This window comes from Cucurbita pepo, chromosome LG14, assembly GCF_002806865.2.
Source record: "Cucurbita pepo subsp. pepo cultivar mu-cu-16 chromosome LG14, ASM280686v2, whole genome shotgun sequence".
Classification (NCBI taxonomy): Eukaryota; Viridiplantae; Streptophyta; class Magnoliopsida; order Cucurbitales; family Cucurbitaceae; genus Cucurbita; species Cucurbita pepo.
Genome location: NC_036651.1, coordinates 3,162,865 through 3,185,649, shown reverse-complemented (window position 1 = coordinate 3,185,649; position 22,785 = coordinate 3,162,865). Strand labels below are relative to the sequence as shown.

The 22,785-nt window shown below is 37.2% G+C and overlaps 5 protein-coding genes across 5 annotated transcripts; 2 read left to right on the top strand and 3 right to left on the bottom strand.

The window, feature by feature from the left end:
- Positions 1–25: 25 nt before the first annotated feature.
- LOC111810738 (5-amino-6-(5-phospho-D-ribitylamino)uracil phosphatase, chloroplastic-like) lies at positions 26–1,897 on the top strand. Its single transcript, XM_023697507.1, has one exon. The coding sequence runs from the start codon at positions 647–649 to the stop codon at positions 1,739–1,741; it is 1,095 nt and encodes a 364-aa protein (XP_023553275.1). The 5' UTR covers positions 26–646; the 3' UTR covers positions 1,742–1,897.
- Positions 1,898–2,860: 963 nt separating this feature from the next.
- On the top strand, positions 2,861–6,811 carry LOC111809948 (glutathione S-transferase T1-like). The gene is made up of 7 exons (XM_023696437.1): positions 2,861–3,113; positions 3,206–3,279; positions 3,540–3,600; positions 4,682–4,735; positions 5,231–5,310; positions 5,453–5,658; positions 6,391–6,811. The coding sequence occupies exons 1-7, from the start codon at positions 3,049–3,051 to the stop codon at positions 6,565–6,567; spliced, it is 717 nt and encodes a 238-aa protein (XP_023552205.1). The 5' UTR covers positions 2,861–3,048; the 3' UTR covers positions 6,568–6,811.
- A 265-nt stretch (positions 6,812–7,076) lies between these two features.
- LOC111809949 (probable LRR receptor-like serine/threonine-protein kinase At1g63430) lies at positions 7,077–12,284 on the bottom strand. The gene is made up of 12 exons (XM_023696438.1): positions 11,809–12,284; positions 11,410–11,548; positions 11,007–11,222; positions 10,760–10,909; positions 9,812–9,922; positions 9,670–9,734; positions 8,654–8,908; positions 8,356–8,561; positions 8,085–8,217; positions 7,858–8,012; positions 7,543–7,758; positions 7,077–7,427 (listed from the first exon to the last, which is right to left on the bottom strand). Exons 1-12 carry the CDS (start codon positions 11,891–11,893, stop codon positions 7,182–7,184), a joined length of 1,977 nt encoding a protein of 658 aa, XP_023552206.1. The 5' UTR covers positions 11,894–12,284; the 3' UTR covers positions 7,077–7,181.
- A 2,329-nt stretch (positions 12,285–14,613) lies between these two features.
- LOC111810520 (nuclear transcription factor Y subunit C-4-like) lies at positions 14,614–15,217 on the bottom strand. The gene has a single exon (XM_023697226.1). The coding sequence runs from the start codon at positions 15,075–15,077 to the stop codon at positions 14,688–14,690; it is 390 nt and encodes a 129-aa protein (XP_023552994.1). The 5' UTR covers positions 15,078–15,217; the 3' UTR covers positions 14,614–14,687.
- A 1,055-nt stretch (positions 15,218–16,272) lies between these two features.
- Positions 16,273–21,484, bottom strand: LOC111810519 (myosin heavy chain, striated muscle-like). Its single transcript, XM_023697225.1, has 9 exons — positions 21,024–21,484; positions 20,735–20,935; positions 20,519–20,638; positions 20,401–20,438; positions 20,164–20,293; positions 17,494–19,632; positions 17,280–17,417; positions 16,699–16,805; positions 16,273–16,605 (listed from the first exon to the last, which is right to left on the bottom strand). The coding sequence occupies exons 1-9, from the start codon at positions 21,099–21,101 to the stop codon at positions 16,374–16,376; spliced, it is 3,183 nt and encodes a 1,060-aa protein (XP_023552993.1). The 5' UTR covers positions 21,102–21,484; the 3' UTR covers positions 16,273–16,373.
- Positions 21,485–22,785: the final 1,301 nt, after the last annotated feature.

Below are 22,785 nucleotides of genomic sequence, written 5' to 3'. Positions count from 1 at the left end.
ACGAGACGGTGACCGACACGCGGCCTTCCAGCCGGTCGCACTGGTCGGCGTGCGCGACCAGTCTCCTTACGAAGATGGCCACCGTGTTCTTCTTTCTTTCATTCATTACTCTCTATTCTGAATATTAACCACAAAACTCTTTGCCCCTTCTTAAATCCCTTCCCTGTGTGAGACAGAAACAGATTCTTTCCTTTCGTGTTCCGCAATTTAACCCCTAACCAGAAACCCCTCTTTCCTTATCATCATCGAATCCAATTCCGGATTCTTCTTGGTAATTGCTTCCTTCTTGTTCTCTATTTGGAAGTGATTTTTGGTTGATTTGTGTTGTGGGTTGCGTTTTGTTCGAGATTTGGGCGATACCCATCGACCCTTTTTAGATGTTTTTCATGCCCCTGTTCCCTTTTGCCGTTTTGGAATAGTGGGTTTTGTGGATTCTGATCTGTTTTTTTTTGGGAATGTTTGTGGCAGTGGTTTGAATTGTGTGTTGTGTTGTGTTGTTCTTTTTCTATTTTTGTCAAAAACGACAGCTCGGTGTTCTGTGTTTTTCTTTCTGTCTGAAACTTGGATGATTCTGGTGAGTTGGTTTTGTTTTTGAACTATAAATTTGGTCGGATTCTAGTTGTGTTAAACCAGTCAACTGGTTAGGATGGTTCAGTCGATTGCAGCAGCTTCTCTTTTTTGCCATCAGCTGCTATGTGGCGGAGCTTTTGTTAAGAACACGTCCAACAAGAGGAAGAACAGCAGGTCTCCGCCGTCCCAATTCATTGGAAAGCGGCTGATTTCGTCTCCTTTGTCAGTGAAGGCTTCATCATTGGAGGCGACAAAAGAAGCATATTCATTCAAAGAGGACAGAATACCAAAGGATTGGAACTATGATATTGATGCTGGCTTTGATAGAAAGCCAGGCTTATGGCCTCCTGAAAACAAAGCAGATAACCCTTCATTGCAGAATCCATTGCTTCGACAAGAAAGAATGGGCTGTGGATGGTTGGGTGCCATTTTTGAGTGGGAGGGTGTGCTCATTGAGGACAATCCTGATATTGAGAAGCAGGCCTGGTTAGCTCTTTCTGAGGAAGAAGGAAAGTCACCTCCCCCAGCTTTTATCCTTAGAAGAATAGAAGGGATGAAGAATGAACAAGCCATTTCTGAAGTTCTTTGCTGGTCAAGAGATCCATCTCAGTTGAGAAGAATGGCTGCTAGGAAGGAAGAAATCTATCAAGCATTGCAGGGTGGAATTTACAGACTAAGAGCTGGATCAAAGGAGTTTGTGAATGTCCTGATGCATTACAAGATCCCCATGGCACTAGTTTCGACTCGTCCTAGAGAAGCTTTGGAATCAGCCATGGGAACGATCGGTATCGATGGCGATTTCAATGTGGTTATAGCTGCAGAGGACGTTCATAGGGGAAAGCCTGATCCAGAAATGTTCGTTTATGCAGCACAGCTCTTGAACTTCATTCCTGAAAGGTGCATTGTGTTTGGGAATTCAAACCAAACTGTTGAGGCTGCTCATGATGCTCGGATGAAGTGTGTGGCTGTTGCGAGCAAGCATCCTGTTTATGAACTTGCGGCTGCAGACTTGGTGGTGAGATACCTCGACGAGCTGACGGTTGTTGATCTGAAGAACCTGGCCGATATCGAGTCCTCTGAGTTTGGTCGAGAGGCGGAGTTGGAGATGGAGTTGGAGGAAGAGAATGAATCTCCATCGACCATGACAGCAGTTGATGATATGTTATGGTGACTATGGGTAAATGTACATAATTTATTGCTGTGATTCTTAACGTTTATAGTTAGTGATCTGTGTATAAAAAAGGTGGGAAATATTTACCAAAAGGAACACGAAACTGGTCTGCATTGGACCAACTCAATGATATATATGTATGCATTTTTCTATTTCTGTGCAATGATTCCTTCCTGCTAAATTAACACGTTTGTTATGGATTCATGATATTATTCAAGATCGTTCTTCTTACATTTGATGATACGACACTCGAGCGGTGGTTGTGTTTCAAGGGTGTGATACCACTACCTATTAGTTCCGATGAGTGTGGATAGACGTTCACTTAAAGTAGGGTGTGAGGAGACTTGCATGTACAGCCTCCACCTATCAGGCCTGACAAGCATAGATTTACGTTCACTTGTAGTTGGGTGTGAGGAGACTCGTATGTACGGTTTTTAAGGGTGTGATACCCCCACCTATTAGGCCTGACGAGGCAGATAGATGTTCGCTTGAAGCCGGGTGTGAGGAGACATGCACGTGTAGTTTTTAAGGGTGTGATCTCACCACCTAGACGAGCAGAGATAGACGTTCACTTGAAGTCGGGTGCGAGGAGACTCGCATGTACGGTTTTTAAGGGGACAAGTTGTCTTACACATTATTATCATGACCGAGTTTGGTTATTAAACAAAAACATCAAAGACGACCTGCGTATAGCAGTCGATTGCTGCTCTAAAATCGTTATGCCGAAAAGCAAGATCTCCATTTTTATTTGAACTCAAGGTTTCCTGCATCTGGTTGGTCCATAATTCTTTATGGGGCGCAGTAACTACAGAAGAAGTGTATGGAAGAACAGGATGATAGTGTACTATGGACTTATTGTGTATGCAGCTCGAAAGTTTATGTAAGATCTACATCGGTTGGGGAAGAGAACGGAACATTCTTTATAAGGAGGTGGAAACCTCTCCCTAACCGACGATGCATCGGGACAGATTGGGAGGTTCCACATCGATAGGGAATGGAACAAGTGTCAGTGTGGAAACCTATCCCTAGCAGACGCAAACCCTCCAAACTTTTCTCGATAAATTTTTTTATCGAAATAAAATAATATTTAGGATGTGTTAGAAAATAATGGAGTTTTTAAAATCACTTTTTGTGTCGCAAGAAATCGTTCTCAGAATATCTGATCTAACGTCGAATATCCAAATCCTATCCCAATTGCGAAGCGCGCCGTGAAGTTCTAATCTTAAATTCTTGAGCGTATTCGTAAATCATCAAACATTTCGGCATTTCAATCTCCGACGAACGCTTGCTTTCGAGAGGAATCGAAAATGGCGCTTAAAGTTTATGCGGATCGAATGTCACAGCCATCTCGCGCCGTCCTCATCTTCTGCAAGTAAATCTCTTCCCCTTTCCATGAATTTTGCTTCATCAGCTCCTTTGGTGTTTGAAACTTCTTCTTTTTTTTCTTCGTTTAATGGTGTTTAGGGTTAACGGGATTGCATTTGAGGAGTTGCGGGTAGACTTGTCCAAACTCCAACAGCTGTCTCCCGAATTCAAAGGTGGGTTAGCGGCGACGTGAGTGTGTGGTATCAATCTGTTGATGCTCTTTACACTTTTGGATGTATTAATTTTTTAACGTCCTTGTGAATTCGATGAACATAATACCCAAATCTCTGGAACTGATACTTCGTATTGTATCGGATAATTTTATGGTAAAGAGTGATGACAAATGGTTGCTGATTGGTTAATAAATGAATCCATAATTGTTCATCTGTTCTATATTTTTCATCTCTAATGGACTTTTGGATTTGGCTTGTAGAGGTCAACCCAATGGCAAAGGTTCCTGCCATTGTTGATGGGAGATTTAAGCTGTTCGAGAGGTAATGAAAGATTTGTTTTGAACATTTTTTGTAGATATTGTGATCACGCAAGAGCAAGGAATTTCTCCAGTTTGTAACTATATGGTTTCTTTTTAGGGCATGCTTAAGGAATGATAGACTGAACCCAAAATCTTATTTTTCTTGTTCTTGCAGAAAAAAAAGTATAATATTGCATTCAACTCCCTTATCTTTTTGCTATTTAATTGGTCTTTGTAGCTCCCGAAGGCAAACTAGAGTTGGAGAATCTTACTCGTGTACCTAAATTGTTTTCAAGATTTATGCTTGTACTTGTGGATCATTTGTGTTTAATATCTACTTTGATATTTGTCGTCATGTTGAGATTTTTGAAAACTGTACCGACAATTGCACAATTCTAATTCAATTGAGGCTGCTATGTGTCACAGTCATGCTTGTCCAACGCGTGTTGTCTATGGCATGCATGTCGGATGTTGCGGTCATGCTTGTCCAAGATGTGTTGTCTACGGCCGCATGCCCGTTTCAAACCCCTTTTTACATGCTTTCATATTAGATAGGTCTTTACTATTTCATGTTGTGTCAATACGGGGGTGTATGACCGGTCACCAAACTCATGTCTACACCCGTCAGGGCTAAAATGCCCTAAAATGTTCTATAGGGGGATATGATTAATCGTCACTTCTTCCTACTCAGGTTATATGCTATCAAAGTCATTGTCCAATCGCTTTTAGCTTATAACATTGTTTTTAATGTATTTCCTTACTCACGTTTTTCACAACATTTCTCTCAAATGTGACTTGAGGCTCAAGTATACGCCGACGTTGTCCACAAAGTCCGAATTTCTCACGGCTGACTTGTTCCCTGAACTAGAACAAGAACAAGTGCTGCACAATCGCTGTTTCGCTGCCACAAGAGTGCGATTGTGATGCTATGCATTGTATATTTTGTAATAGAGATTTTCATTGTCTGCATCACAGAAATATCTAGATTATCACAGCACTTTTTGCAACTTTTGTATTGTCAGCCACAAAGCCTGCTTCCCAAATTTTGATATGGCTATTATGTTATTTTTAATATTGAGCATTGCTTCGTTTTCTTTTTGCAGTCATGCTATTCTTATATACCTTTCTTGTGCGTTTCCTGGTGTTGCAGATCACTGGTAAGTGGTTGCTCATTTCTCACTGTTGTTTTTCATGGTTCTCTCCATTAATATAAATCAATGTCGGAGACTTGTCGTTCTATAGCATGCGAGTATTCTAGTGGAGATTATTTCCTAATTTTAGTATTCGGAAGAAGGAAGGAGGGATAAGTTTGACTTCTGTTGGTGTTTAGTTCAACGGCTCTTTCTTGCTTTGAGTTCGATCTTTTACTTAGAGTGCACATGATTTAGTGTCTTGGTTTTTGTTTTTTCAAGAGAAGTAGTCCAATACTTAGTTGAACCTAACAACTTAGTTCTCTACAGAATTGATGAGTTCTAGCTGATTCCAGCTGATTCAAATAAATATATTGTTCTTTGCATTGTTGTAGCTGTGGATTATTGTTTATGAATTCATTTAACCGTTCATGTATATATATACTTAGCACCCATGATTGAAAGCTTCAGCAATTTTAATAGGCTCAGATCTTGTAACAGAATTTCTATTCATGTTACTAGGTATCCAGCTGATCTTTTCAGGAGGGCTAAAATAAACTCTGTATTGGACTGGCATCATTCTAATTTACGGATTGGTGCAGGTATGTTACTCAACATATGTTTTTTCTTTCTGATAATTCTAAATGCTTTCCAACATCATATCATAGTGTTTGTATCAAGTAGATAAAGTTTTTTTTTTTCATATTCACAATGGTATGATGACTTGTTTTGTATCTTTTTCAGCTCCTTTTGTATTCTATACTGTTCTAGCACCTTTGTTTGGCCGTCCTCAGAATTCTCAAGCAGCTGCTGAAGCTGAGGTGCTTTTATCCAAGTCACTTTCGAAAATCGAGTCATTTTGGCTGAAGGGGAATGGGAAGTTTTTGCTTGGCGGCTTTAAACCATCCATAGCTGATCTTAGCTTGGTTTGTGAAATCATGCAACTAGAGGTACGTATACACGCTGAGCAATTACTTCTAATAGCTTTTTAAGAACACTTGAATACACTCAAGAACAACCAATTACATTCTCTTTGCATCATGATTGTTCTATGAAGGAGCCCATAAAACAAACCAGAAGGGTGGCATTAGACTGCCGAGGCAGCCGTCTTGCTTCAAGAGTTCTATTCCTTCTCATTTTCTAAATCTACAAAAAGTTGATTCCACGTTTAGGATTGAACTTATTATGTTCTAGACATTTCATGGATTTCACTGGATCTAATGGTGGTGGTTAACTTGTTGAATATTTCTAAATCTACAAAAAGTTGATTCCACGTTTAGGATTGAACTTATTATGTTCTAGACATTTCATGGATTTCACTGGATCTAATGGTGGTGGTTAACTTGTTGAATATTTCTAAATCTACAAAAAGTTGATTCCACGTTTAGGATTGAACTTATTATGTTCTAGACATTTCATGGATTTCACTGGATCTAATGGTGGTGGTTAACTTGTTGAATATTTCTAAATCTACAAAAAGTTGATTCCACGTTTAGGATTGAACTTATTATGTTCTAGACATTTCATGGATTTCACTGGATCTAATGGTGGTGGTTAACTTGTTGAATATTTCTAAATCTACAAAAAGTTGATTCCACGTTTAGGATTGAACTTATTATGTTCTAGACATTTCATGGATTTCACTGGATCTAATGGTGGTGGTTAACTTGTTGAATATGCAGCTTTTGGATGAGAAGGATCGCAGTCGAATTCTGGGTCCGTACCAGAAAGTGAGGGAGTGGGTTGAGAATACTAAAAATGCTGCAAACCCACATTTTGATGAGGTTCATAAGCTTCTCTTTAAGCTCAAAGCAACTCTTCAAAAGCAGCGCTCAGAAAAATTGACTTCAAAGATGTGAAGTTTTGGCTGTCTGTCTAATTACTGCAATGGAATAAGTGCCATTAATAAGAAAAGGTGTGAAGATGAGCTTCAGTGTAAGTAGTTTGTGTTACTTTCGATAGAAGGATAAGAACTCGTTTCGTTGTGTGTAAACGTACCACAGTTACATTAATAGACTCGTGCATCATAAATTATCCCTTTCTTTTCTCATAGCATCATGTATCAAGAACTCTTAAACCATAAATGAGAGGCCAAATTCTAGAGGTTGTGGAGAGGGGCAAAACAAAGGCAAAAATACTGGTTTTTAGTAAAGAGAACCTATTCATTTGTAGTAATTTATGCACGAACATCATTCGATCCGGGGCTCATAGTATTTACAAGAACAAAGAAGGAAACTCAAACTGGAAGAAGAAAAGGTAATACATTTGTGTATATATATTTATATATCTGATCATCTATGTGTTAGCTCAAACCTGATCTATGAAGAAAGTGCAAGTTCAGCCCAAGCAAGAGANGGGGCTCATAGTATTTACAAGAACAAAGAAGGAAACTCAAACTGGAAGAAGAAAAGGTAATACATTTGTGTATATATATTTATATATCTGATCATCTATGTGTTAGCTCAAACCTGATCTATGAAGAAAGTGCAAGTTCAGCCCAAGCAAGAGAAGACGCCTTCAACTCAACAGAGACCGAGGTGTCAATTCTGGTCTCCAGCATGCTGCATATGTCCCGCATACAAATCAGCTTCGTGGGTTGTGGATGAATGCAAAGACTTACCACCTCGCATATCGTCCTCAGATCTTCATCTGCAAAATGCTTCACTTCTGGGTCTACCAAGTGAAACATCTCGTCTGGCGATTCGAGGTATTCCTTGGCCTGATGAGAAAAAAAAAAATTTGTTAGCTGTTTTTCCCCTCTAGGATCAGTGATTTAACATTATTGTAACAACAAAGTTCATGTCGAAAAGCTCAAAGATACTCGAGTTTCTCACCCAGTCTACCAAGCATTCTTTGTCCTTACAGTATGGAGGTCTCCCACTGACTACTTCCAGTAAAATAACACCGAAGGCGTAGATGTTACTTTCTATGTCGAGATAGCGTGGTTCGAGAGAATTTGGAAGAATACATTGAGTGACTTGGTTTCCAATGGAGCCTGAGTTTTTTTCTGACCTTGAAAGAATGGTCTTCCAGCTTTCAAAGTCAACCAGCTGCAGTTGAAGCCAAGAAATCTCTCATTAAGATCCAAGGATTATAAGAGATCGTTGGTAAGTTCGGATTTAAAAGGAAAAACTTTTCAGCTGTTTCACCTTCGGTGAGAAATCATCCGTAAGATATACAGAACCAGAATTCAACTCTGATATAGTAAATGGTGGTTGGAGTTCACTATGAAGATACTTAAGACCACGAGCAATGCCTAAGATAATATTCATACGTCGTGTCCAGGAGAAACAACCTTCTCCATCTGCAGGCACACAAATATTACTCCAGAATAATGAATTTGGTAAAGGAGGTAAAAAAAAGGAACTCTACTTACAATGAAGGTGCTCGTATAATGTTCCATTCGATGCGTATTGAAAAACCAACATCCTTGTAAATGGACTGCTTTCTTTACAATAGCCTAGCAACTTTCCTACATTCTCCTGATTTAGTCTTGCTAGATCTGCCACCTGAAGGGGAATGAACAAAAGCAATCACTTCACTGATTAGCAGCTTCAGGTTTCAATCGAACGCACGATGGTTCAAACGTCTCCAAAAATGAATACATCAGAAAGGAGTTTAGAACTTCGGTCGTAGAACGGTCATACCTCTCGCTGAAAATAGAGCTCAAGATAGTCTGTCCAGTTTTCTTCTTTAATGCATATTGAGATAACAGCAATCTCAGGCCCACCTTTCATGGTGCCCTTGTATACTATACTGTCCGGTGAGGAGCCAATGATATTACTGAAATCTTCGCAGGCTACATCAAGCTCTTGCCTAGTGATGCTTGGTACGTCTTTCAGCATCTCAGTGTCTGTCAAAAAATTACAAAAGTTTAAGCTAACATTCATGACAAACAAAGAGCTAACTACATCAACACGAAGAAGTTGAAGTTATGAAACAAACCGATGTAAAGGCTATCATGGTCCTTCCCACTTGAGAATTTCTTCCACGGAATGATGATCGAGGATTTACCCGTGCATTTTCGAAGAGAAGTGATCACAGCAACAATAAATAAAGAACCCGTCATGATTCCAGTAATGACTTCAAGGGTTAGAAGCCAGGCAGGTTTTGAAGTTCTTTGGTGTTTGGAAGCATGCTGAACAGGTACGTGCTTCGAGCTACCTCCTGGATGTGATTCAGCAGGTGGAGAACCACCACCTACTACAGAAATTTTTATCACAAACTTCAGTGATCAAAAGGAAGGGGAAGACCGGCTTACACCAACCTAAGGAAACAGCTAGAAGCCTACAGTTTGGCTACATAGGCCTATATACATAAATATATTTAGGATTCAATTTTTGCTGATGTCAGATTTCTTAGCCATTAATATCATTTGTGGTTTTACAAATAGCAAAGTAGCTACTCCCCCTTTGCAACAACTCAAGCTCCCAGCTAGCAGATATTGTCTTATTTAGGCTCTCCCTTTTGGGCTTCGCCTCAAGGTTTTTAAAACGCGTATGTTAGGGAGAGGTTTTCACACCCTTCTAAGGGATGTTTCTTTCTCCTCTCTAATCAATATGAGATCTCGCAATCCACGCCCGTGTCCTCGTTGGCACACTGCTCGGTGTCTAGCTCTGATACCATTTGCAACAACCTAAACCCATCGCTAGCAGATATTGTCCTCTTTGGGTTTTCCTTCTCGGATTTCCTCTCAAGATTTTTAAAACGCGTCTGCTAGAGAGAGGTTTCCACACCCTTATAACAAATGTTTTGTTCTCCTCTCCAACCAATTTGAGATCTCAGACCCTAGTTCTTCTTTCAGTAAACCTTACTATACATAATAAGGAAATTAGTGGGAGATTTCTTGTCTTCCCCGCACACTCTTCAATTTGGTTGTTTGTCTTAATTCAATGTTTCCAATATTAAAACAAACAAACAAATATATACATAAACACAAAAAGGAACAAGGTCAATTTTACCACATTGAGCTGCAGTTCGCTGTTTAGGATCATTGAAATGAAAACAGTTCCCTCGAAAACTTGACCTGTACGGATGAAATCAGCAAGAGTAAAGAAATGAAGTGAAAAGTATTTATGATGAAAGAAAACCTGGAAAGGTTACCTTGGAAGATAGTCCAAGCACTTGGGTACTTTCCCAACAAAGAAATTGTATGAAAAATCTGCAAACTTGAGCTCAGTTGAGTGACAGAGTCCAGTTGCATTTGATGCATACCTGAAACGTGATGATAAGAGATGAGGGACAGACAATGAAAATGGATTACATAAAACATTGAATTGAGCTCCAATTATAAGAAATGAGAAGCATTCATATAGGCATTCACTATGCCTTATTCGTGATCCATATCTAACGATACTGTCGATTGTGGATATCGACCACGAACTTATGATGCAGAATCCTAGCCTTTCCCAACTTATAGGGGTGTTGTCCATCGGATGATTCAAAAGGTCTTTTTATTTAGATTTGGTGGATTACCATCTCTAATATGCAGCCTTATTAAGAGAAATCCGCATAGAGAATCTAAAGAATCCTCAAGGAGATATTGGGGCTGGTGCAAGAGCCTAAGCCTTGCTTTTTGTGAGATCCCACATCGGTTAGAGAAGGGAATGAAACATTCCTTATAAGGGTGTGGAAACCTCTACCTAGCAAACGTGTTTTAAAACCTTGAGGGGAAGCTCAGAAAGGAAAGCTAAAGAGGACAATATCTGTTAACGCACATCAACATTCTATAAGGGTGTGGAAACCTCTACCTAGCAAACGCATTTTAAAACCTTGAAGGGAAGCTCAGAAGGGAAAGCTAAAGAGGACAATATCTGTTAACGGTGGGCTGTTACACTTTTCTTATGGCCTCTAGACGGTGTTCCCTTCACAAAGAGTTTCATAATTTTTCTCCACTTTTCATTTACTTTATATGGAAAACCATTTTCTAATCTCCATTTTGGTTGGCTTTGGATGAAAATATTCCTACACCTCCCTTATTTTACATCTCCCTTTGAGGAAATTGTTTCTTATACAAAAAATTGTATGATCAAATCACATGTAAATACTTACATTCTATGCATATTGGATGTAAGTTCTAAGATATCACCATCTGGAATAGATCCTTGAAGTTTATTCCTATCTAACCTAAGTTCTCTGAGGTATCTCAAATTTCCGAGCTCCGGGGGTAGCCTCCCGGTCAATCCATTCGATCCAAAGTTGCTGCAACAATAAAGAAGAATCTAAGAGCAGTGAGGAAAGTTCACAAAGAAGCAAATTCAAAGCTCAATCAAAAGAAAAATCAAGTTATTTGCTTCACATTTTCAGAATATCTGACAAACTCCCAATCTCTGAAGGGATGGAGCCTGAGAGTTGATTCCTCCCCAAATCAAGAACCTTAAGTTTCTTTAATAACCCCAGCTCCTTAGGTATTGTTCCAAGCAGATTGTTGCCATGAAGATACAATTCTTGCAGGAAGCTGAGTTGACCCAAGCTTGGTGCTAGAAACCCTTGCAGCAATGCCCCAGAAACATNAGGTATTGTTCCAAGCAGATTGTTGCCATGAAGATACAATTCTTGCAGGAAGCTGAGTTGACCCAAGCTTGGTGCTAGAAACCCTTGCAGCAATGCCCCAGAAACATCACTGCAACATCGAACTATAATAGCTGAACACAGAGCAAAAGAAAAGAAAAAGAGCCACAGAGCACAGGAAACATACTTACAGCTTTATAACATGGCCACCATCTGAAGAACAGGCAATGCCAGACCAGTTACAGGGATTTTCAACTTGTAAATTCCAATTTGATAAAACTCGCTTTGGATCTTTAGATATTTGTTGTTTGAAAATTTTAAGAGCCGATGCTGGAGAAAAGTAGAAAACCAAGAACATCCCAGTCTATGAGTTTCTTCTTTCTGATTAGCAATTGATATAACTTGAACCAGATATAGAAACAACAACAGATATAGGAAACTATGATCGAAGAGCTGAAACAGAAGTATGATTGAATCAAGATCCGAATCCCAATAAAAACTAATCATATCATCTCTTGAATTTGCCGTTCTAAAGAAATTTAGAAAATATACCCATAAAAGATCAGGATCTAGCAGAGAAGTTCACATACCTTCATCCGATGCCAAGGAATCACCGGTCACAGTCAGAACTGCAAAGATCATACAGAAAATCTGAACGGAAGCGAAATATTCCATTCTCTCTTCAGTTTTTCCAAAGAAGAACAAAATCCAGATAGCTCAATGAACCCTCATTGCCCAAAGAAACGAAGAAGAAGCGGGAAACAGCCGAAGGAAATCAAGGAAGTATGAGATGAAGTTCTTATCAGGAAAACAACTCTGCATTATCCTTCCACTCCCAGATCCTACCAAAACTGCAATCTACTAATCTCTTCATTAATCGCAAGAACAATGAGTATAAACCAAAAAAACCAGAGAAAAGAAGGGAAAATTTGAATATGAAGAGCCCATGAGGGAGATGTGAGGTTGAAGAGAAAGAGAAACTTGGATTAGAAGAGAGGGTTTGGGGAACAGTAAAACAGAGAGAAAAGTTGTTGAAGAAAATGAAATGGATAGCGAATTTTGAAGAAACGAAAGCGATGGATTACCGTGCGTATGAGATTCAGAATGTTGCCTTCACTTTTTGGTGCCATATTCGGAGCTTTCAGCAGCGCCTCGCCTTGCTTCGGCGCTTCCTATAAGCTTTTCTTTAACATTCAACCATGGCGATTCTTCTTCTTCCTCCAGCCACAGACATTATCTACTTACAAATAACCTTTATTTATTTATTTATTTATTTATTATTGTAAAATTATTTTTAAATAAACTATATGAATTTTAGGTTTTAATTTATGACACCTAATTTACAATATAAATTATATTAATCATAACATTAATTTAAATAATTTTTTTATAAATGAAGAAGATTAATCATTTTTTACTAAATTAAAAAATTTATAAGTCAATGAATAATATGTAATATATATATATATATATGAATGTGCATAGTTGATGCAATTTATAATAATTAATAATAAGTTTAGCATATGATATGACTCATTGATAAACATATTGGTCCACCACATTAAACTATAGAAATATATATATATATATATATATATATATATATTAAAGTATTTGATTAATAAAATAAATAATACTAAATTATTATAATTTGTATCCATTTAATCCTTAAATTTTTTAAAATTATCAATTTAGTCCCATTTTTTTAAATTTATGGATTTATCAATCAAGAAATTAAACTTTTTTAGGTTTGTATGGACATAAAAATTCAAATTCTTATCTAATATATCAATGTTACAGGTTCGAGTTAGGTTCTTTTGGATCGAATAGAGTTCAGAACCTAACTCAACCTTCTATTTTTGGGTTAGGTTGGGTTGAATTGTAAGTTTTTTTTTTTAAATTATTTAAAAAAATTTACTTATTTGCCGTAAATGAATAATTAAAATCTTAAAAAACTCAAATATCAAATATTCACGCAATACAAACATATTATTAACATCAATCATTAAATTTTCTTAATTTTTAAAATAATCTTAAAAGTAAAATAGGATCGAGTTGTAACACTATTTTCGAGTTGGTTTGGTTGACTAGACTAAAAATATGTCAACCTCCTATCCGAACCAAAAAAATTCAATCCAACTCAAATTGAAAACAAAAAAGTCAAACCCAAGCCCAACAGCTGGGATAGAGTAGCCGAGGTTAATTGGATCGGGCTTGAATGCCTCTATATAAATCAATTAACTTCTTTAATTAATAGAAAATTTAAAAACTTGATTTGAAAATTAATAAACAAACTAATAAAATTTAGTAAAGATGTATTAAAAAATTAGGGTTTAATTTTAAGGTTTTAATTATAAAATTTTAGAAATAAGAGAGAGAATGATTGGTTGCCCAAACATGAAGCAACCCACAGGGCAGCCACCATAATTAAAAATAAAAATAATAATAATAATAATAAATTCACCTCCCTTGCTTTTCTCTTTTTTCCATTAAAGTTAAATTACATTTATTTTTTTTTTATCCAATCATTTATTTTCTTAATTCATTTATGCTAACTTTCCAACTACTTTTAATATACATTTCCAAAAAATTAATAATCTAATTTCCTTACATCAAAATTAAATGCATTTGAATAATTTGAAATATAAATAAATAATTTATATTATAAAGTATCATCGATGTTTAATGTTTCATTGGGCCAACTCAAAACTGTTGATTGATTTGATCGGGAGCGAGTTTTATATACGTATCTGAAAATTGAGATAAGTCTAAATCTAAACTAGCTGGAATACCGAACAAAAGGTCTTAATGAAAAATAAAACTCAAATTAATTAATATGAACTAGATTAAATGTTTCGATATATAGTAATTTTTATTTATTTATTTAGGTCTTACGTGTAATTGTTAAAAAAATATGTGGTCTTAATTTATTTATGTATTTGTCTTTAAGATTTACAATTTTTTTATGCGACATTTAAAAATTTTACGGACATGATTAAGTTATAGACGTGACTTGTATACCGTACAAATTAATTTTAAAATGGTTGTTTTTTTTTAATCATAATTAAAATTTTGAGTATGATTTATTCAAGTCTTTTTTTTATTTTATAAAATACATCTAAATTTGCTATTTATTTTTAATCTAAATACTTATAAATATTTATAATTTTATACAATTAGCATTTATTTTTGTGGGAATTAAATTATTTATGAGAAAACAAATTTCATCGTTTTATATATAATTTTAAAATATTTATTTTAAAGTAATTTTCAAGAAAAAAAATATAATATATTGTGTATATACATCTATATCTATATATATATATAAATTAAAAATTAAAATCAGTACATTTGATAAAATTCATTAACATGTTTGAAATATTTCAAATAAATGGAACCACAAATTTCAGAATCAAATTATTGAAAATTCATGAGACAAACACAGAAGAGTCTGGATTTTCCGATCCTTTCAGGACTGCAAGAACGGCCTCATCTCCACGGGAATGGACATAGTTTCACTTTCAGCAAGGTCGCCGGCGGCGGAAGCGGCGGGGGTGGTGGTTTCATGGAAGATCAATCCGATCAGAAAATCGAAAATATCTGTAGCCAAAATGGCGGAAGCGACATCCTCTTTGTGAAGCATCCTCTTCTTGCTCTGCATCGCAATCATCCACGATCTCTTCGTCAATTCTTCGATGAACAGTTCACACGCTTTCGAGAAGACGATCGGCGCCTCGGCGGAGATCATCTTCACATCCTCGCCGGATTTCTTCATGATCTTCTTGATTCTCGCTAACGGCAGCGAGTGCGGCCCTGTTTTCCAGTACGTGACGCCGGAATATGCTCCTGCTTGCCTCATCAGAATATTCCCCTCCCTCCGCCTCTGCTTTTGATCGGAAACGTTGATTCTTCGATTCAATTGAACTGAGAAATTGCTTTGAAAGGAGCTCTGGATTTATAGGCGTTGTGGAATTCTGCTGCAGCCGGTCTGCCGGCTCCGATTAAGGTTAGTCAGTCCAATGATTAACACATTTTTTAATGCTTAAACACGTATTAGCCGTCGTTACTCGTTATTGGTTTGAATTTAATTATTTTTTTGTTGCTGCTTAAGACAAATTATACCTTTTGGGTGATGGCACACATCTTAATCATTACCTATAATTTTAATTTCATTAATTTAGTCTTAAATATATTATAAATTTTTTACAAATTTAAACAATTTTAAACTCAATGCCCTCAAACAAATGCAAATTAGTAGCCAGCCAGCCAACTTAGACTTTTAATCTTTGCAAGTTGGGAATGTGATGTCATCAACTATTTAAATATCGAACCCATCAAACTCTCAAGCTTACTCGTACATGGAATGCGTTGGAGAAAATCTTTAGACTATTATGAAATTTGATGTTGATTGTATGTTGATTGGGTTTGGTGACTCGAATAAATTGAATATGGTTTGTTGGATGATGAAAGTCTCACGTTGGCTAATTTAGAGAATGATCATGGATTTATAATCAATGAATACTCTCTTCATTGGTATGAGGTCTTTTGGGGAAGGAGCCTCGATTAAGAGGAGACGTACTTTGTTCGAGGGGGAGGTGTTGGATAATCGGCTAATTTAGGGAATGATCACATGGATTTATAATCAAGGAATACTCTCTCTATTGGTATGAGGTCTTTCGGGGAAGTCCAAAGCAAAGTCATGAGAGTTGTGCTCAAAGTGGACAATATCATACCATTGTGGAGAATTGAGTTCATCTAACAGGGTTCACAACTGAACTCAACCTAACTCTCAACTCAATCCATCAAACTCATCCTAACCCAGATAAAAAGTGGTGGGTCGATCAAAAACGTTTCAACCCACGAACCAAAAAATAATCTAACCCAATCCAACCCTTACGGTTTAAGTTAAGTAGTTTGAATTATTTAGATTATCAGATCATACCAACATCTTAATTGAGCTTTTGAGCTTTTTTTTTTTTTTTTTTTTTTTTTTTTTTTTTTTTTTTTTTTTTTTTTTTTTTTTTTTNGAGGAGTAAATTTTTGAGTGAAAACAAATACAATATACAATTAATTTATTCAATTTGGTGAAAGGAGCTCCTCAACTATACATTATAATATATGAGTATTCAAGTACAAGTGTGTTGTTAGAGAAGAGTTAATTCCTCTTTGCATTCTTGAGGTTGCGCACGGTCATTACTAGCTGCTGCCTTTCACCTTCTACCTCTGCAAACTTAAGACTTATCTCTGAGTATCTCTCTTGCATATCCTTCAGTTCATTTTCCATTGATTGGTTCTTCTCTTTTAATGATGACAATTCTGTCAACAGTTCATCAAGGTTGCCATTGCTATCGCCAACCGTCGGAGCGGTTTTGAACGAGTTTGTGTTGCTGCAGCGAAAGAGAGGTAATTGGATTCTAACAAGTAGAAGCAGAAAGGGAACATGTGAAAGGACTTGAGCTATGGTTGTTTTAAGTAAGTACCTATTGACTGATAATTCATTGCCATTATTGCTTAAGTTGTCTGCTCTCCGTCTCGTCTCCTCGAACGTTCCCCCATGTGAAGTGATGTCGTTTCTACTGTTGGTTACCTGTAAATGAGATGACAGTAGAGCTTGTCTAAATCTAATGTATAATACTCAAAGATTGTAAACAGCTCAAGCCCACCGCTAGTACATATTATCGGCTTTGGCTCGTTGCGTATCGTTGTCAGCCTCATGGTTTTAAAACGTGTCTATTAGAGAGAGGTTTGCACACCCTTATACCCTTATAAGGAATGTTTCGTTCCCCTCTCCAACTGATGTGAGATCTCACATCCACCCCCTTTGGGGGCCCAGCGTTCTCGCTAGCACATCACTCGGTGCCTGGCTCTAATACCATTTGTAAACAGTCCAAGCCCACTGCTATTAGATATTATCTGCTTTGGCCCGTTACATATCACCACCAGCCTCACAGTTTTAAAACGTATCTACTAGGGAGAGGTTTCTACACCCTTATAAGGGATGCTTCGTTCACCTCTCCAACCGATGCATTTACATATCTTGATATCTGAAACGTTTTCTAACCTCTTGAGATGTCTCCAAATGGTTTAGCTCTTCTAGTCTGCTCTCCAACTCTAGGATTCTATTGCAGAAGTCTTGTTCCTTTTGGAGAAATGAATTCTCTGATGTTTCTAAGGCGTTTTCATTTGATTTTATCTGTCTCTGCAAGACAATAAAGTTATTCATTAGACAAGTAACATCATCAGAGAATTCCGATCCGCTCGGAAGCTGACGTTACCTCGAGCATTTTGATTTTCTCCCTCAAATTAGCAACTTCAGCAGGTCCATGAGAAGCTGGATTTAGCTTTGGTTTTGGAGAAGTTTTGTTTCCACCAATAGTTGCAGCCACACGTCCATTGTTATGCTTGAGCTTTTTCTCAGAACTGTTAGAGGCCTCCTCCTTCTTCAGCTCAGCTTTCAGCTGCAATATCTGCTTTCTAAGTTTCTCTTTCTCTATCTCATCCTCAGCCAAAGAATGCTTTAAGTCATTGCATTCAACTTTGAGCTTCTGAAACTCTGCCTGTAGAAGTTCTAGCAAAATCTCCTTTTCGTCTTTCGTGTCCCTCAGCTTCTCCAACTCATCCAGGAGTTTGTCAGATTCTTTCTTCGCCAAGATAACCTTGCTCTCCAGCTCGTTTCTTTCGGTATTTCTTGTTTGGATTAGCATCTCGCCTTCTCTAGCTAACGTCGTCATTTGAGCTAAATCTACTCTCATAGTCTCTACCTGTTCAGCTTGTTCTTTAAGATTGCTATTCTCTCCTACGAGTCGGTTGATCTCGGATTTGAGCATTTGGATCTCCTGAGAGAACGATTCAGACTTTGTATCCTGGTGTTCGAGTTGTTTGGACTTAGTCTCGAGTTCTGATGTCATTTGTTCTATCTGAGTTGAGTTGCTCTTGATTTGATGAGAAAGTTCATGCAATTTTTCTCTCGCGGATCGTAGCTCTTCATTGGCTTTCTGGAGAGCTTCTTCCAAGTGAGTTCTCTGTGAGCGAAGCTCACTAGCTTCTGCTAGTGCTTTCATAGCCACATTCTCATTTGCCTCAAATGTAGAAGCCATCTGCTTGGACAGCCTTCCAAATTCCTCCTGAAGCTTTTCTGCAGTATGAGCATTTCTCAACCTCATTTTTCTTAAAGCTTCTTCCGCTCGGATAGCTCTTTTCTCTTGCTCGACCTTGGAAACCGTCATTGCCTCCAAGTCAGCTTCGAAATCTTGCCCCTGCTTCTCAAGTTCTTCCTCCAAACTTCTGACATGGGATTGAAGTTCCCTGATTGTAGCAGAAGTATTGGAATATTCAGCCGACTGCTGTTTAAGTTCGTTTTCGAGATACTCAATCTTCTTTTCAAGCTCATTTATCATAGCAGCAGCGGAAGAGGAGCGCTCATGCTGCATCTTTAATTGCTCCTGAAGTTGACACTGCTCCAGTTTACAGGAAAGAACATGGTTTTCCTGTTTCAATATCTCATAATCAAGCGCAAGCTGCTCCGTTTGTATTGCTAGCTCGTCCTTATCTCTCATATGCAGCTCGATTTCATCGTAGAGTTCCATCACTTTTTGCTCCAGTTCATATGCTTTTCTATCATTCTTTTGATCCTTCACAAGATCTTCAAGTGCTTTTAGCTCATCATCCTCTTCTTCAGCTTTCTTGGCCTCTGATATTTCACAGTTCTTCTGCTCCAGCATCTCCTCGAGATCTTGTACCGCTAAAATCAACTCGGTATTCGATTCTTGAGTTTTCTGTAGTTGTAACCGGAGATTGGCATTCAAGTCTTTCTCATAATTCAATTCTTGTCTCATTTCTTCTATAAGAGCCCGCAGATCCCCATGTTCAAACTGCAGCTTGTTTTTAACTTTTGCATCATCCATGTGCTTTTGAAAGCCCTTCAACTTCTCACATTCTGCTCTCCATTCATCTCTCTCCGCTTTCAAGCTAGAAACCTCACTCATAAGATCATGGCTTCTCTTATTCTCTTTCGCAATCTGTTTACGAAGCGTCTGCAACTCCATATCCGACATGTCTGCTCGTCTGCTCAACACAGAAAGCTCATTCTTCAGTTCCTCATTCTCAATATCAGTTTCCTTTTTGGACCTTCCTCCTACAATGCCATTGACTCCCGAATCATCGGTTTGATCAGATTGAACCGACCACTTCCACGGGAATGCATGATTCTCTTCATGAGCAGGTGATTTGTGAGAATCTGGGGCATGGCTTAATGGTGAAAGAAAGCCATTAGGTTGCTGATGGGTGTTGTTCCTAATCCCATTTCCTACTGGACTGTCAAGTCCAGAGCTACTCTCATAACTTGAAACTGTACTGTCTGATCCACTTGATGTTCTATGATCACCATTTCTTTCAGCTTCATCATTCAACCCATCCTGCAAAATGAAGAGAGGACAGATTTGATTCAATCATTCCATGAGTGTTACTTGTTGAGGAGGGTGGGGAGGGATGGGCTAATTTAGGAAATGATCATGGGGTTAAAGTGAACAATATCATATCATTGTGGAGAGTCGTGATTCCAAACATGGCATCAGAGTCATGCCCTTAATTTAGCAATGTCAATAAAATCCTCAAATGTCAAACAAAGAAGTTGCGAGTCTCGAAGGTGTAGTCAAAAGTGACTCAAGTATCGAACAAAGGGTGTACTTTGTTCGAGGACTCTAGAGAAGGAGTCGAGCCTTAATTAAAGGGAGGCCGAGGGCTCCATAGGCCTCAAGGGAGGCTCTATAGTGTACTTTGTTCAAAGGGAGGATTGTTGAGAATTGTTTGGGAGGGAGTCCATGAGAGCTTAAGCTCAAAGTGGACAATATCATACCATTGTGGAGGTCGTGATTTCTAACATTCCCTCATAGATCATTTCATCAATTCGGGTCAAAGTTAAAGCTGGAAAAGCAAAGTGAAAATACATTTTTGGCGTATTGAGGAAGCAATCCCACTTGAGTTTGACTGTTCTTGTTCATATCCTCGTTGTTCAAGTAGCTGCTTAAGCTCTCATCTTGAGATCTAGTTTTCGAGTCCTCAAACTCTTCCAAATCTCTGAAAATGTTCCCCAAACAAACCAGATCAATCCCCATGTTCTAAAAGAAAACAGTCAAAGAAACATATGAACTCTAATTCACCATCTTATATATATATATATATACCTCTGAGCAGCATCTTCCTGAATCCTCTGTATCCAAATCTGTACAGAACAAGAAACTTGAACACTAACATCTTTGAACAAATAAGTACGGACACAGAGATAGAGATAGAGAAACTAACATGCAAAACTGCAGAATTTGAATTGTGGAGGGGAAGAGAAGCAGAGAAAGGCTTGGTGGTTTCAGCATATTTAGCAAAATCAATAGAAACTTCACCAAGTAAACCAGCTTTGGTCAATCCCTGAACAAAACCCACAAATTAAACCTCTCATACTAACATGGCATTTCGTCAAACACCTTCAATGCAAAAAGAATCCAACCAAGTTTCATAGCATACCGAAGAAACTCGAAAATGGTAGATTTTCTCAGTGAACTTTCCAGTTTTCTGGTCTGCATCAAACTTAACTGTTACATAAGCAGGATTCTCCCACCGACATTTTCCTCCTCGAACTGTCGCCTTTTCCAGTCTCAGCGTCGGCTTCCCCACATCACCAGGAACCACCGATATCGTCAATGAATCACCGCCAAATTCAGATATCTGAAACCAAAAACAGTTTATTATTCAAACACCATTTCGATTTCCCAGGAAATCCCAACACAATCAGAAATTCAGAGCCTGAAAAAACCTGAGTCGCACAGAATTGCAATTTGAACTCAGCCTTGATCCTGTTCTTCTCACTCCTCCACCTCGCCGACTTGAACATCTTCTCCAATCCTCAAACGTCACCGGAAAAAGCTTCACTCGCCGGAGCTCCACCCATTCCCCGGAAACAGCGACAATCAAGCCACACCCAAATGGGTTCAGTTCAATTCAATTCAATTCAATTCAATTCAATCGAACCAGTTGGAATTTGGGTTAAAGGATCATTGCCACAACAAAAGAAGAACAAACAGAAGCTCCAATGACGAGAAAGAAGAAGAAGAAGAAGAAGAAGAGGCATTAGGACATGGAAGACGGGGAGAGTTGCAGAGGAAACAGAGAAGAGAATGCAATGGAAAGAAACAGAGGAGCAGATCTAAAGGACTTGATTTTGCAGAGTGCTTTTGAAAAGAGTGGTTAGTGAACACATGGAAAAAGGAAATAAAGAAAAAGAATTAAAGGCATTTTAAAGAATCAAACTTATGATTAATTAAGATTAATTAAGATTAATTAATTTTGTTTAAAATAGTAATTAGGTGAATTCTTTATGTGATTAAATTATTGGGGGGTTAGTTTGCCTTAGGTAGAGAGAACAGTAAAAGTGTCTCTTTGCAATTATACCCCTCATTTTTTTCATATTTTCATTTCGGCCCCATATTCTATTTCCCTTTTTCTTTTTTTTTTCTTTTTTTTTTTTTCTTTTCAGCTTTTAGTTCGTTAGTGTGGAATTCTATATTGTCAACTCTTTAAATTAAATAGAAAATACCAATATTTATTATATTAATTTAATTTATTCATATTTCGTACAAAATTATGTTAATTGAAACGAGACATTTTCTTAAATAATGAACTCGACCAAATCATAAAATATCATTTATTCGAATTTTAATTTTTAATAAAAATAAAATTTAATACCTAAAATATTAGATTTGCAATTCAATTTCAAAATATATTTAAAAATAATAATAATTCTAGCTTAAAAATTTCAACTTAAACTAATTTTAGAAGAACTCACGAGTACCAATGAGTACCAATTTCATTTGTTTGAACTCATTTCAACCTAATAAGTTGATAACCCAATTCAAACAGTACAAATTGGAATAAGTTGATAAATTTTTTAAGTTACCAAGCTTTTTAAATACCCGCTTAGTAGAATATCTAATAGATATAATAAACTATTCATACAGTATAATTTGAAACGGTATATAAATTCAAGAAAGTCTTCTAGAATAAATTCATATCTTTTTTCTATTTCAACATGCCAGCTTATAGCAACTTTGTCAACTCTGATAAAATTGGAATCTGAATAATTTGAGTTAATATGAGTATAGTTCAATCGGTCAATATATATCAATCAAAAGTGACGTGTTGAATTAAAAAAAATAATAATAATTTAAAATGGTTAAGGACATATAAGTCATTTTTGTAAGTTAAGAGATGGCAACGAGGGTATTATGGTCATTATGTAATTTTCACAAGAATCCAAAGAGATAGCCAACGAACCCCTCAACGGTCAGTGCAAATCTAACATTATAATAAGCAAAACGCAATTGCCCATATAATAAACTTAGTCTAAAGATTTGAATTGATTTTTTTTTTTTTTTTTAATTTGTTTGTATTGTCCAAAAAATAAAAAATAAAAGTAAAAAAATTGGTCACGTGTAACCTAATTTGATCTCCAGTCCTTACAACATAAATAATCGAGTTAGAAATGGTTTTGACCATAACAAAAAGACGATAATTTCAAA

What these genes read in the sequence shown, in the direction of transcription:
- LOC111810738 (XM_023697507.1), top strand. Translation starts at nt 647, where the DNA reads ATGGTTCAGTCGATTGCAGCAGCTTCTCTTTTTTGCCATCAGCTGCTA.
- LOC111809948 (XM_023696437.1), top strand. Translation starts at nt 3,049, where the DNA reads ATGGCGCTTAAAGTTTATGCGGATCGAATGTCACAGCCATCTCGCGCC. An exon ending in CCTGGTGTTGCAGATCACTG is followed by an intron (nt 4,736 to 5,230) that starts GTAAGTGGTTGC and finishes TCATGTTACTAG; the next exon opens with GTATCCAGCTGATCTTTTCA. An exon ending in GTGAAATCATGCAACTAGAG is followed by an intron (nt 5,659 to 6,390) that starts GTACGTATACAC and finishes TTGAATATGCAG; the next exon opens with CTTTTGGATGAGAAGGATCG.
- LOC111810520 (XM_023697226.1), bottom strand. Translation starts at nt 15,077, where the DNA reads ATGAGGCAAGCAGGAGCATATTCCGGCGTCACGTACTGGAAAACAGGG.
- LOC111810519 (XM_023697225.1), bottom strand. Translation starts at nt 21,101, where the DNA reads ATGTTCAAGTCGGCGAGGTGGAGGAGTGAGAAGAACAGGATCAAGGCT. An exon ending in ACCATTTTCGAGTTTCTTCG is followed by an intron (nt 20,639 to 20,734) that starts GTATGCTATGAA and finishes GGTTTTGTTCAG; the next exon opens with GGATTGACCAAAGCTGGTTT. An exon ending in TTCCTCAATACGCCAAAAAT is followed by an intron (nt 19,633 to 20,163) that starts GTATTTTCACTT and finishes TTCATTTTGCAG; the next exon opens with GATGGGTTGAATGATGAAGC.